Source organism: Hydractinia symbiolongicarpus, chromosome 7 (assembly GCF_029227915.1).
Source record: "Hydractinia symbiolongicarpus strain clone_291-10 chromosome 7, HSymV2.1, whole genome shotgun sequence".
NCBI classification, from domain to species: Eukaryota; Metazoa; Cnidaria; class Hydrozoa; order Anthoathecata; family Hydractiniidae; genus Hydractinia; species Hydractinia symbiolongicarpus.
This window is the reverse complement of record NC_079881.1, coordinates 7,449,763-7,463,484: the sequence shown is the minus strand read 5'-3', so window position 1 is coordinate 7,463,484 and position 13,722 is coordinate 7,449,763. Positions and strand designations below refer to the sequence as shown.

At 32.8% G+C, this 13,722-nt stretch overlaps 1 protein-coding gene across 1 annotated transcript; it reads left to right on the top strand.

Annotated features, from left to right (window-relative positions):
* Positions 1-913: 913 nt before the first annotated feature.
* LOC130649314 (solute carrier family 22 member 15-like) lies at positions 914-3,875 on the top strand. Its single transcript, XM_057455573.1, has 2 exons — positions 914-2,621; positions 2,690-3,875. The coding sequence occupies exons 1-2, from the start codon at positions 1,113-1,115 to the stop codon at positions 2,840-2,842; spliced, it is 1,662 nt and encodes a 553-aa protein (XP_057311556.1). The 5' UTR covers positions 914-1,112; the 3' UTR covers positions 2,843-3,875.
* Positions 3,876-13,722: the final 9,847 nt, after the last annotated feature.

The window sequence follows — 13,722 nt, the reverse complement described above, 5'->3', positions numbered from 1 at the left end:
ATTTCTGACAGGGGTAAACATATTACTTTGCTATAGTAAGCTAATAGGTGAACTGCTGTCTTCAACATCTCGAACATTATACGAAAGTAAAGCACGTTCTGGAAAGTTTTCTTGTTTCTGGTGCTGTCCCAAGGATTTTTGTGTTTACTTCAGAGACTAAAAAAATTGTTCTTTTTACCCCCTGAATTCTTTTCATGCAAAGGATGAGCTACTGTTCTCCTTCGTCCACTCATTTTCATTTTTTTTAAACTTTTTTAAAATTATAATGGTTATCAACGGGGGAGGGACAATGCATCAAAAGTGTTTGAGAACATCAAAGTTTTTTTTATGAAGACTGTTTGTTTATTTGAGAAAAATTGTTGGTTATCGTTGTTTTTTGACGAATAAGAAAGTTTTTTTTGGGTGTATACTTAGTTATTTTGGTTCTTGTTTTTTTAAAAAATAAGTTACAACAAATCGTAATGTCTCCTCTTTTTTTCAATGTGCTTTCTTGGAGGCCTCTCTCTGCGGTTTGCTAAATGTCGCACTTGCAACGTCTTTTTTGTTTCTATTTCCTGTCATCTTGTTTTACGCGGTGCATTTCTTTCAAAGATTATTAAGGTAAAAACAGACATAATTAAGTTGCACTTTTTTATTTTTTGAAATATATGACCCTTTTTTGTCAATATATCAAAAATTAATTTTTGCGTGTAGTTCCCTATTAATATAAACGCAAAGAAAAGAACGATGAAAACTGTTTAAAAACAAGGCGTTAATAGATATGTCAATACAATGAAAAACACATTATAAAATTAATTGACAGTAAAAGGATATCCTTCTCTAAAAATAAGTAAACAAGAGAGTTGCTATTTTAAAAAAGATTATTGAAATAACTTTTTATTCATGATAACCCGCGAAAGTCAATAAAAGTATCCATTTGTTACTATTTAGTGAGAAAAATTGATGAGCGTGGTTTAGTTTTTGAATGGAAAAACGTTTTTTTAATGTAAAAAGCAATGAGTGGTGAGTCGTGAAAAAGTCAGAGGGCTTGATATTTTTTCACAGTTCGCTCTATCAAAAAGATTTCTAACATTTATTGGTTGCGTTTAGAAAAGGTATTTTATGAAATAAATATGGAGGAAGAAAAAGGACTTGCAGCGACCAAGAATGCCGAAGTAACAGTCGACCAAATGTTGACACATGTTGGTGAATTCAAACGATATCAATGGCTGTTAGATGCAATTTATTGCATTATGTTGATTCCTGCAACATACCAAGTTTTAATCATGTATTTCGCCGCACTTAATCCTCCATGGAGGTGCATAAAAAACAGTACAAGTTGCACATCAAACCAAACATTTGATGGCGATGATAAAACTCGGTGCAACCTCCCTAGGTCAGAGTGGGAGTATACAGAAGCCAAAGAATACTCCATAGTTACTCAGTTTGATATATATTGCGACAAGGAATGGCAAATACATTTAACAACTTCAATTCTATTCATCGGGTGGGGCATTGGCGCAGTTGTCTTAGGCTGGGTAGCGGATAACTATGGGCGCAAAAATGTGTTGTTTCCCTGCATGGTCATGGTGATGCTCGCTGGGTTCGTCACGTCGTTCGCTCCAAATATCACATTATTTATTATATGTCGGTTTTTAGTGGGATTTTTCACACCAGGTACATCAATGCAAATGTTTATCTTGATATCTGAAGTTGTAGGCTCGAAGTTTCGACCTTTAGCCGGGATTATTTTGTGGGTTTTCTTCACTTTGGCTTTGTGTATATTAGGCTTAAAGGCTTATTTCATTAGAGAATGGAAAATATTGTTTATCGTGTGTACAGTACCTTATGTATTTGTATTGTTATTCTTCAAACTTATCCCTGAATCCGTGCGTTGGTTACGATTACACGGAAAAGTTGACGAAGCCATGAATATTCTGAAAAACATTGCTAAATGGAATAAACGAGAAATCCCTTCTGGTGTTACAATTTGTTCGGCACGAAAAAGTGCGGAAGCACACAAGTCTAGCCCATTGGATTTGTTTAAGACTCGAAGAATGGCTATTAAGACTTTAACACAAGGTTACGGTTGGATGGTTAATGGAATGGTGTATTATGGGTTGTCCTTGGCAGCAGACGATTTAGGTGGTTCCTTATATAGAAATTATGTATTGCTAAGTGCGATCGAATTTCCAGCAACGATAATGGCTATTGTTTTTTGTGAACGCTTTGGAAGAAAAAAAACTGTTATAATGCCTATGGTAGTTGGTGGCATCGCTTGCGTTCTTGTCGCATTCGTGCCAGACACAGGCGACGCAAAGTATTTACGCGTTGTAATAGGCATGGTAGGAAAAATGTGTATCACGTTAAGTTTCGATGCCATATCCACCTGGTCTGTAGAGATTTACCCAACGGCTGTTCGGGCAGAAGGAATGGGATTTTGTATTGTCACAAGCAGGATAGGAGCAGCCAGCGCACCATGGGTCGCCAAGGGTCTTAAATCGTTACATAAGTCTGTTCCGTTCGCATTTATGGGCATAGCAACTCTACTAGCAGTTGCAGGCCTACTGGCCCTGCCTGAAACACGAGGTGTAGTGACATCAGAAACGGCCGAAGGCGAGCAAGGTCTACAGCTTCAAGATGTAAACAATAAATTATAAAACATTTTACGAAGCTTTGCATGTACTATCTATATGTTTTTACAACTAATTTTTGCCATGATTTTATAGAAGAAGTATTTTTATATATATTTTTACAAAAATTAAATATCTTTGAAGTTCATCGACTCCATTTCTTCAGCTACACAGCGCAGAGTTTTTGTTTGCTTGCAGATGCAACTAAGTCTATCATGTCCATGAACTAACTTAATAAATACACGAACGACACCACCAAAGCGCAACATAGAAAACAGACGAGACAGCAAGTCAAATGTAAAGTTTCTTTTGCTTCCATGACAGTTTGCAGATTTTCAGCATCCACCGCTGTAAGAAAGCATTCTTTGTCCTTCCCATTCTTTTCAACATCACAAGTAGAAAAAAAAGTTAATTTGTTCTCAGGTTTGTAGCTGTTCATCTCTTCTTGTGACATTAGCAAAGTTGCGATATGTGTGTTGTAGAAGATGTTGTGTTAAATGTCATACATACATGTTAGTTTTACATGTTAGTTTTATATATATGTGTTAGTTTTATTTTTCCCAATGTTTCACGCTTTAGAAATGATTCTTAATGTGTTTTTTTAATTGTGTTTACGTCAGAATTCTAAGAAAAAAGGGAATAAAAAAACTGGGCCAATTATGATCTAATGTTAACATGACCGCGAAGATCATTTTTTACGGAAGTATTAAACCTAATTTTATTTACCATCACGTGGATAACCAATCTCCAGATAAATGAAATAATAAACATGGTTGTGCAATTCACCGTTCCCATAATTTCTAAATCGCGCAATGCATTGTGGTAATTGTAGTCAAAACGTAAACACAAAATGGAGTCGCAATGAGAAGATATAGAAAAATAAAATGGAGTCGCTAGTAAAAGATATGCAGTGCACTGAAAGTTTATTACTTTCTTCAACACCAGACAATAGTTCTTTTTAAAGCTACACATCTCCACCTAACTTAGAGGCATCCTCAGTTAGTTCGTTTACAGTTTTTTCAACAGAACGCGTTACGAGCAGTAAAAATTCCTCAGAAACAGCCAGAAAAAAACCGCAGCTAGTGGGGGTTTCACATGTTGTGTTCCCCTCTTCTACAATAACTCTAAAAGAAACAAGAATTTATCATTTTACGTTTTTCCAAAAAATGAAAGCTTAGTGTAATTAAACTTGCAATTATATTCCCAGCAAACATAAGTTTTTTTTCTTGTTTTATATATTGTTACAAAAATCTCTAATGGGAGCTTTCGTATTGTTGGAGGTTGTTTTTCGTTATTGTTTGATAAAGAATGTTGTGGAAATCCCTTATCAAAAGCCGTTGAGCTATTATATGCTCATCCGTTATATTATCACATATTATTTTGAGGAAGTGAAGGCCATTTTAATAAATTTTAGATTTGACACATTTTTTCCCACTCTTATTTAAAATTTATTCTGTGCATAAAATCATAGTGGTTTGCATATTTTTAAATTTAAAGTTCATTGCAAAGGAAAATTGACCTTTTACGTAGAACACTAGATAAAAGACAACATTTTTTATTGTTTAGGTCAGAGCGAGTGTTCGTTTTTCCTTTGTGAAAGTAGGAAACATACGCGTTACATTTCCTACTTTTATAATTGCAAAAACGGTCGCCACATGTTTTAAAAAAACACACCACAAAAATGCGAGTAAAACCAATAATTAATCATAAAAATTGATGCGTGTTATGATGCAGTTTGTTGTTTTATATGGCTTATGTATGTTATTTGCAAAATATTGCCCTGCCTTTTCAAAGAACAAGTAGAAAACCAGGTACCACCTTCTCGCCAGTCACATATCAGGAAGCAAAAAAAAAAAAAAAAAAAAAAGACTGAATTGACTGATTATAATTTACATCGATAAAATTTATTTTAATAAAGTTTTTATTATTGCAAAACATATCCGGGGGAGGGTAGGAAATTAATAATAATATGTAAGGCCCGGCTTACATTTGATATTCATGTTTGCATACTCTATATATTTATAAAGACCAAAGATTGTTGTATATTTTTTCTTCGTTTTACAACCAACATTTAGCCGTTTGAAAGGACATAGATAAACCATGTTTGGCAGAATACACATTTTTGTAAGTATCCTTTTTAAGAATATTTAAGGTTAAAAGACAATAGGTCTACTGTTTGGAACATAAGAATATTGAGCATAATGCATCAATTTTGACAAAAATACATATGTAGAAAACATTAAAATTAATTCTTGTGATCGAAGTAAGTCGGACAAGGTCAATGACATCCTGGTGAGTCAGCAGCTAAGTTGGATCAGTATCTTACTATAATCCAAACAGTCATGGGTTAGGTCTTCACAGGAGGCCAGTGTCTAGTTGGGCTAAATTTCGGAGATTTTTCGTCTCAAATTAAATTTCAAATTAAATTTCATCTCAATTTAACACTCCAGTACAACCTTTGTGATCCCTCCTGCAAATAATCAGCGTTGTATATCTCGAAATTAGTGAAGGTATGAATTTTTTACTCAATTTGAACTTCGTTGACGTTTTTGAACTATTTAATTGTAAAACTGACTCATCTAGACATAATTTACAATTAGAAAAACAAATCAATAGTAAAATGTTATTTCTTGATGTTCTTACTGAAAACTCTTTCTAACGTAGCTACACTGGTTTACTTCGCAACTATTTCCGTTTCACACCCAATATTCATCGAGTTTGCTTTATAACATTGATAATAACCCTTATTAATAGTATTGTTAAAATAAATAAAGATTTGCGTTGCGGCAACAATTTTTTATCTGAGATTTTGAATAAGACTTTTTCCCGCCTAACCTAGCTAGTGGACATATTTCAAATTATTTAAATGATAAGTTAACACGATCGGTAATTAATGATCCTTCTAATGATATAGCTAGAACATTAAAAAAGATATTTTAATGGTTTTTAGTGGTAATTTATTAGTAAGTATCAACTATTACTAAGAAATCAATCAATTTTCTTGTTGTCAGTTTTTTCAAAGGAATAAGTGTTTCATAACGTTTTCATTTTTTTTTTCTTTGAGGTCTGTAATTTGGTACGAAGTGTTGTGTGCTAACTGTAATGTTGGCAAGAGACCACTAGACACCTTTCCAGTCGAATTAAGGGGCATTTAATTTCTGACAAAAGAAGCTTGTTACGAAAGATCCATAAATTTTAGCTTGACATCTAAGTATATAAACCATGACCAGAATAGCACCAAACAAAAATAAGACTGCAAAGATTTGGACTGTGCCTAGGCACAAAACTTCCTGCCTATTTGAATTTACAATCTATTCGATTGGTTAAAATTAGGAAAAGGTATTCTCACATGATATTGGGGAAATTGAATTTTATGGTCCAACTCAGTTAGCCAGGATAGCAGTCTTTTACTGCGTTTAGACGGTGTAATGTGCCCATATATTTCTAGATCTTCCATCAGGAGCGGATTTTCTATTCACATTATTCTATTTGCAAATAAAAATATTAAGTTGTTATTTGTCGTTAGTTTTTTTAAAATGTTTTATTTTAACCACTACAACAGTCACATTTTACTATTGGATTATTTTACAGATGATCGTAGCATATTTTTCAAAACAACTGCAATCAGCACTGCAGTAGAATTGATTTTTGACTTTTTATGAGGAATGCAAGGAAACGGACACCGATAATAATTAAATGGTTTAGTACAGAAGAAATGTATAAACTTAAAAATAATAAAGAAATAAAAATGTTATACTTCCGGTTTGCATAATTACAAAAACATTTACGGCAAGTTTTAAAACACACATTGCAAAATCACCAATTAAGTAATTCATAAATTTTAAGAGAATTTGTGCAGTTTTTAATGGTACTGAGATGGGTTGGTGTTTTTTCTTAAATGTATTTTTTCGAGTAAACAGTAACCTAGCATTTTAGAAAACGCGCTGCCGCGTACTTATAAGCGACCAAAATAAAGGTTCTTACCATACAAGGTTTCAGTGGGATAAAAAAGTGCATTTCTTTGGTCATGTTCTGTTATTTCTCTAGAATTCCAATCTCCAGTGTAAACTAGGCTTTGCGTATTATGTATGATGACATCAAAATTTTTTTAATGGTCGTTTTTAACAATAGCCTTTTCTAATGAGTATCTGTTAACAGTTACTTTGTTTCCAAAGTGGACGTAACGCAGAATGAAATTGTTTACTGTTTTTATTGTTGTTTTTCTTTTCTTTTTATACACGCAAACATATGAAATCATACCGAAAGACGACGCAGATGAAGATGAGACCACTGCACTAAATGAAAATGATCGTGTTAGAAGAAGTCTGCCTGATGATCAAAAAAGCAACGAACTGGAAGATCACGACAGAGTCAAAAGATCTCCAGACGCTCAACCGAACCCGCGTCCAAGATACTATACGTACCGTTACTCGTACTATACGTATCGTTATTCGTATCGTTATTCGTATTATACGTATCGTTATTCCTATTATACGTATTATTCGTACAGATTCTATCGATTTTATTCGCCCGCATCGTATCGAAGTTATAGCGTCCCAAGTAGGAGTTCTTCAGCCTTTCACAACGAGGACGATAATGAATTATCGGTTGGAGGTATTATTGGAATATGCATAGCTATTGTGGCTATCACGGTTTCTTTGGTAGTATACATTGCTGTCAAATGCTGCAATTAAAAATGAACAGTTTTGCGGAGAACTTTCCCCTACTATTCCCAGTTCGCTTTTGTATTTTTAAATTTAAGATAACAATTTGTACAACCATATTTCTTTTTCTTCTTCAATCCCTACCCTTTCGTGGTACAGTGGAATCCCTCTAAAGCGGACACCATTGGTGCAAAAAAAAGTGTCCGCTTTAGAGGGATGTCCGCTTTATAGGAAGTTGACCAAAAAATTAGTTTTAGACCTAATTTTGACCAAAAAAGCTTTTTTTGTAGTACTGGCGGGTATCATGGGGTGACTTGCAACACTAGGGTAGACGGCAACATCAATAGATTTAGCTTATCGAGCAAAGAACCCAAGTTGGCTGTGTAAAGTAAGTTTAGCAGCTCAAATTTGTCGGTGTTGCAACCAACCTTTAAGTGTTGCTAAGGTTATAAACTAAGAAACCAAGTTATATTACGAAGATATATTTCATTTATCTTATAGGTCTTTCAATACACGTTTTTCTCCCTATTTGAAATAATCTTTGATTGAGGATTGTTTTCTATTTTGAAGCTGAAGTTCCTCAATCTATTTCGTAATGGTTGACAACATTTCTTGGCATGTATCATCAAAAATAGTAGATCGCTTAATTTTATCAAGCATAGTGATTAGCTCGGTGAAACCAAGCATTTCTTCTTCAACCACGTCTTCACTCTCATCATCATAGAGTGTCCGCTTTATAATCGTCCGCTTTATAGAGATTTTTTTATGAGAGTTTGACCTAAATTCTGTCGGTGCAAAAATTTTTGTCCGCTTTAGAGGGCTGTCCGCTTTATAGGGTGTCCGCTTTAGGGGGATTCCACTGTATATATAAAAAAAATAAAAAAAAATGAAAATGTGTAAAAACAAATTATGTATTTTTTAACAAATAGTATAGTACAGGGAGGTTTCATTGTATTACGATGATGGAGATTGTTGTTGTTTTTGTTTGTGTTTTTGTTGTTGTTGTTGTTGTTGTTGTTGCTGTTTGTGTTTTGTAGCTCTGTCTACTTCGTTTTTCTGCGTCTTAACGACAGTTATCATTAGTAACTAGCTCTAAATTTTAAGTATTTAAATTATACATGATATGAGCTGTATATTTAAGTCAAGAGAATAAGTTCTCAGTGTATAACATGAACGCATTTATTTCTTAAATATGTTGCTTATGATAAGAATAATTACTCTGACGCCTCATCTTGCTTTACCGAAAGTGCTAGTGATTTGTTATAATTAAACGTAATTAAATCTAGTCCTTATTTACTAAATTAGCGATGTTCGGCAAAATATTCAAATCATTTGAGACATTCATTTCCAATTCACTTCCACCCATTATCAAATTTAAAACAGCATATCAGAATGATGCAGGAGAATAAAGAGTGACGTAGCAATCCATTGATATGTCATTTAACTGAATAAACAAACACTATTCGGCGATTCGGTTTAGCTTTGTTGCCGTAGTGATGATTGACATTTGGCTTATTTGACGAATCGCATTTGTGCTACATCCACCATTTTTAAATTTTCGCTGGGTGAAAAAAAACTAGTTTGTAGGGGAAAGAATGGCAAAAAATGTGGAAATGGAAGAATAATTAGCTAACGAAAGGTAACCACAATAAAAATCTGTCTGGAAATGATGCTTAGCTATCTAGATTTTGCTCCAAAAAATTATCTTTGCTCAAACTTTCTAACATTGTTCTTAAAACTCCAAAATCTGCCTAGCTCCGCACTCTCTTAACCTAAAATACGGAAACTTTTCACCTCCAAAGAAATTGTTATGACGTCAAACTGAATTGCCGAATAGTTCATGAAGGCAAACATGTAGGATTTGCTTGAAATAATATGCATATTTACCAATCTTCATTTATTCCATCCTCAAATACTGTTTTACACTTCCAACCCTAAAGGTTTTCCAGTCCTTGATTATTCAGTACTCTAAAGATAAATAATTGTTTCTTTCCTAGAACTTACACAAGAAATAACCATAGTGGCTAATAATAAAAGCTATTGTGTTCTAATTTAAAGTAATCAGTATTTCGATTCCCTCTTTAAATTACCTGTCACACTACTTCGAGATAAAGAAACTGACGATTAGAAGGATAATTACATATTTCGGCTCACTTCATATAAAGGAATTAGCAGTAATAAAAAAAACAAACACTTATATGTATTTCTTGTATATGTTTATAGGATTTCGTGATAAAATAACCTCAACTGAAAGAACATTTAACATAATATTGTTGACACAAACTAACTCAATTGATGTTGACCATATTGATGATGATGTTGACATTATATGAAAAATATGTACTCTACAAGAGAAAATAAATAAATAAAATGCTTTTTCAACGACCCTCGCCTAAAATAGACGGCCCTCTCCCACCCTTGCTGATAATTGAAAAGATTATTCAACACCCCGTGAGTATATTTGAAACATTACGTCATGTTTGCTACAATTTTGGTAAAGCATCATTCAAGGTAAATTATTCTCGGAAAATAACGATATTATTATCTCTTCAGTTCGAACAAAACCCACAAGCAACAGCTATTGTTACCATGACTGCCATAAATAAATTAGTCACTCGACATTCCTAATTTCACGAAGTAAGGTCAGGAGTTCAAACATTATCCTTGAGAGTAAAAAAAAGAAAGAAATTGGTTGGCGATATAACTACATCACCAACTTTCCTACACATGGAAAAATTTTAAACAACTTTTTGCTGTTAATGTTGTATCGCAGAGACTTCTTTTTGCGAGGTCAAAATAATAACATTTTGCTAAAATTAACTATTGCTTCACGAACTAATTGCTTTCAAATTGCGATTCTAATAGTACTTTTCTGCATTTTTTTTGTTTTGCGTATAATAAAGGGGCTGAACATTGTTCTTATCAATCGCAACTACCAATAGACCTATTTCCATATCCATTTTTGTTCCGCAGAATATACATACCAAATTACTGAATAACATGAGAACGAGCAAATTTTAAGTTTGCAGCGAAGAAGTGCAGATATGGTTTGTTTACTTGCAATATTTGCAAAATTAATTTGTCATACAGATTGTTATTAACATTTGGTGATAATATGGGATAATGGCATGTATCATTGGGCCGCCTAATGCTTTTGTTTATTATTCTTGGTGTTAAATGAGCTAGGTATTAGCTAGCTTTGAAAGTGATACGAGTAGCTAGTTGACTGGCTGCTGACTTATTCCAGAAAAGCGTGAAATTTCAAGAAAATTGGTGATGTTGCTGGTATATATCCTGTGTCTCCAGTTATTGAGTGTACCTTATTTTTAAACAACATCTGTAAAATAACATTAGCCAGGCTTACTGACTGTGGTTTTAAAATAGTAGCTGAGTTGACTTTGTTTAATTTTTTTCCAAGTGAGGGTAGTTTTGGAAGTATTTACAACTCACACTTTACACATTTGTGATTTCAGAATTAGGATACTAATTTGACTTGGTGGGGAAAGTTAGACTTTAAATTTTCCTTGGAATGCTTCTGCCTCTATCGTAAATTGTATTTGTTAAAAAATTTATTTAAAATTCCAAAAAATAAGGTTGATACAAGGGATGATATACTAATATTTTCTTTTTAATCAGAGAGTTACCATCTTAGAGTTTTTCAGGCAAATGAATTTGTCCAGTGATTTTCTTGGTCAAAATAAAATTTTCCTTGAGAGGATCATTTAACAAAAAAATCTAAAAATGGTGGTTTAAAAAAAGCACGAAATAGTTACTGATGTGTTGCCTAGAAAAAAAAATCTGTAAAATTTTGTCCACAAAATGCTTGCCATGTCGAACTTTAACTTTAATAAGTGAAAATAATTGTAATTTTTTTTTGTTAGGTCAAAAACAAAATTTTTGGTTATTAATATTTTCACAAATCGACACTTGGAAAAATTTCATCGAGATTACTTTTAGTAAATAAACAATTTGAACGATTCTGCAAGATTAGTTTTCAAAATTTTATGTAATCAAGAAAACAAAATACCTGGTTTTTAAGAAAATTAAGACTGAGATTTTGCCAAAAATTAAACAGGTTCACAGCTAAAATCCAGACATTCTTATAAGAAAAAGTATATTATTTTATTTTCCTTCTGTTTTGGATAAAAACCTAAAAAATAGGTGCCATTTAAAACTAATTTTTCTATATATGGAGATTTATGATACAAATATGCGATTATTGACAGTCAGTAAGAGAGAGAGAGAGAGAGAGAGAGAGTGGTGGCAGAGGGAGTGCGACAGTTACATAATCACAACAGCCAATAGTTTTAAAATAATAATTTTAAGTATCATTATAAGCAAAAAATGTTGACAAATAATTTGTTGATTAACTCGTACAGCTTAGCTATAGCTACAACCCTGGAAAAAGTACTTGTAAAAATGTTATAAGAAAATCCAGCTTTTTCATTATTCATGACGGTTTCTGGAGTACTTCTGTTAGCATCAGTCAAGCATATTCAATATTAATTTTTTGGGATGGAGAGCTCAAAATGATATTCACAATATGTTTTTCCAGAGTTGTAGCTTAGCTGCTGTCTAATTTGGGTTAGCTACCAGCAAGCTAATTTCAATTTTTTTTAAATGATCAGAGAAATATAAATTACCCATGAGCGTTAGTAAACTGTATATTGAGTTTTAGTTCTAAATTTACTTGGAAACAGTAAAATAAAAATGTATTCACATCATTCTAAAGCCGTGGCTGGGTTTTAGAGGTTTAGCTATAGCTAGCTAGGTAGCTAACATACACCAAAAAACACGCTCTTAAAATCTGGAATATTTTAACTTGTCACACTAGTGTCACACTACCACTCTTTTTAACTGTGTTAACTAATGCGGAACAAAATGGATATGGAAATAGCTCTATAGAGATCATTTAACAGATGTCAAGGAAACGGGTTGCATAGATCTTACAAGGAAAAAGAACGTAATTAAGTAACCGCCATAAAATAAGACTGCTTTCAAAAAGAATTGAGTCTTCGAAATTTTCACACAAATATGGATAAAATTTCTCTAAATTGAAATTAAACCAAAATGGAGCCGTAAACCAAAATGGAGGTATTGAAGAAAAAAACAGGTATGGAGAGGGGACAGGGTTGGAATCCGCCCCTCTAGTATATTTAGGGTTAGGTACAGACCACAACAACATAGAATATTGTGTGTTAAAGCATGAGCTTCTTAGTTAAATTTCCTGGAAATCACTGTAAGTAATTTTGATTCCATGTTACGGTCCCTGTTCTAAAAAATATTTTATTACCTGATTTCATACAGCGCCGTCTAGGCACTAGTAAAGCGCTTTTTTCACAATGGTAGCACAACAAGAAGAAAACAACAACATTAGTCCAGAAATGTGGCATTTTCTTTAACTTATAAGACTAAAATAAAAGAGAAGTATTTTAAACGAAATTTTGTTCAAAAGACACAAAAATCAAGACTATCCCCTTTTTATCCTTCATATGATCAGCCTAGCTAGAAATCAAGTGTGAAACGTGTCAAATCAGAAAGGAATTTTATTATTGGGCACCATATTGCTACAGTTTTGAATGTTGTCTTAAAAAAGTATTGTACTTAATAGTTCCAATCACTATATTTATAGACTGAAGTTTGGCTGAAGTAAAGCTAGCTAGCTAGCCAGCTAACAGGCTAAAGGTAGATAGTTTAAGCTACCCAGCCAGCCGTAGCTAGCCTGGCTAGTAGGGACAGTATATTTTGTTACATTTATTTATATTTTTTGTTATATCATCGTTACGTTAGCCTTTAATATTCATCTTAGCCTTAAATACATAAATATTAAATTTTTTACCACATTCTTTACTTTTTTGCCAAAATAAAGTTTTCTCTACTTAAAAATACTTAGAGCATCATAAAAAATAAGTTATGCGAAAATTTCTTCTGCAAATAATTCATGCGTGAGTACCTAAAAAAATGTAATGTCTTTAAATGTCATTTAACATTATCATTTAGCTTATGATGTGTACATACTTTAGAAGTTTTTTTCCATAAAACGTACTGGGAAGATTGGAAGAAATCATAGCAGAGTTAATTTTCGCGAAAAATTTGTAAACACACGAGTCTCAAAAATTTCTTCCTATACACGTCACTATTCTTAAAGCTTACCTCCTACCTCAAAACAACTTCAAAAAAAAAAAAAGGCAGTTAATAGCTAAAAAAACAGTTTACAATAAATGAAATTTAAAATTTAAAACAACTTCTAAAATTCACAATTTTAAAATCAAACGAGACCAACAATAAATCTTTTAACAAATTTAGCATTAGCAATTTTCAATATATACCAATAGTCCATGGGATTTGGGTCATATAGGTAAAAAAAAAGGGACTACACATGTTATATTCCATTGAAAAGCTTATCTTTTGGGGATTCAGAAAATCTATGTTGGTGGGTCTAAAAG

Coding starts and splice junctions, on each gene's coding strand:
- LOC130649314 (XM_057455573.1), top strand. CDS start 1,113: ATGGAGGAAGAAAAAGGACTTGCAGCGACCAAGAATGCCGAAGTAACA. Junction 2,622..2,689: donor AAGGTCTACAGCTTCAAGAT/GTAAACAATAAA, acceptor TTTACAACTAAT/TTTTGCCATGATTTTATAGA.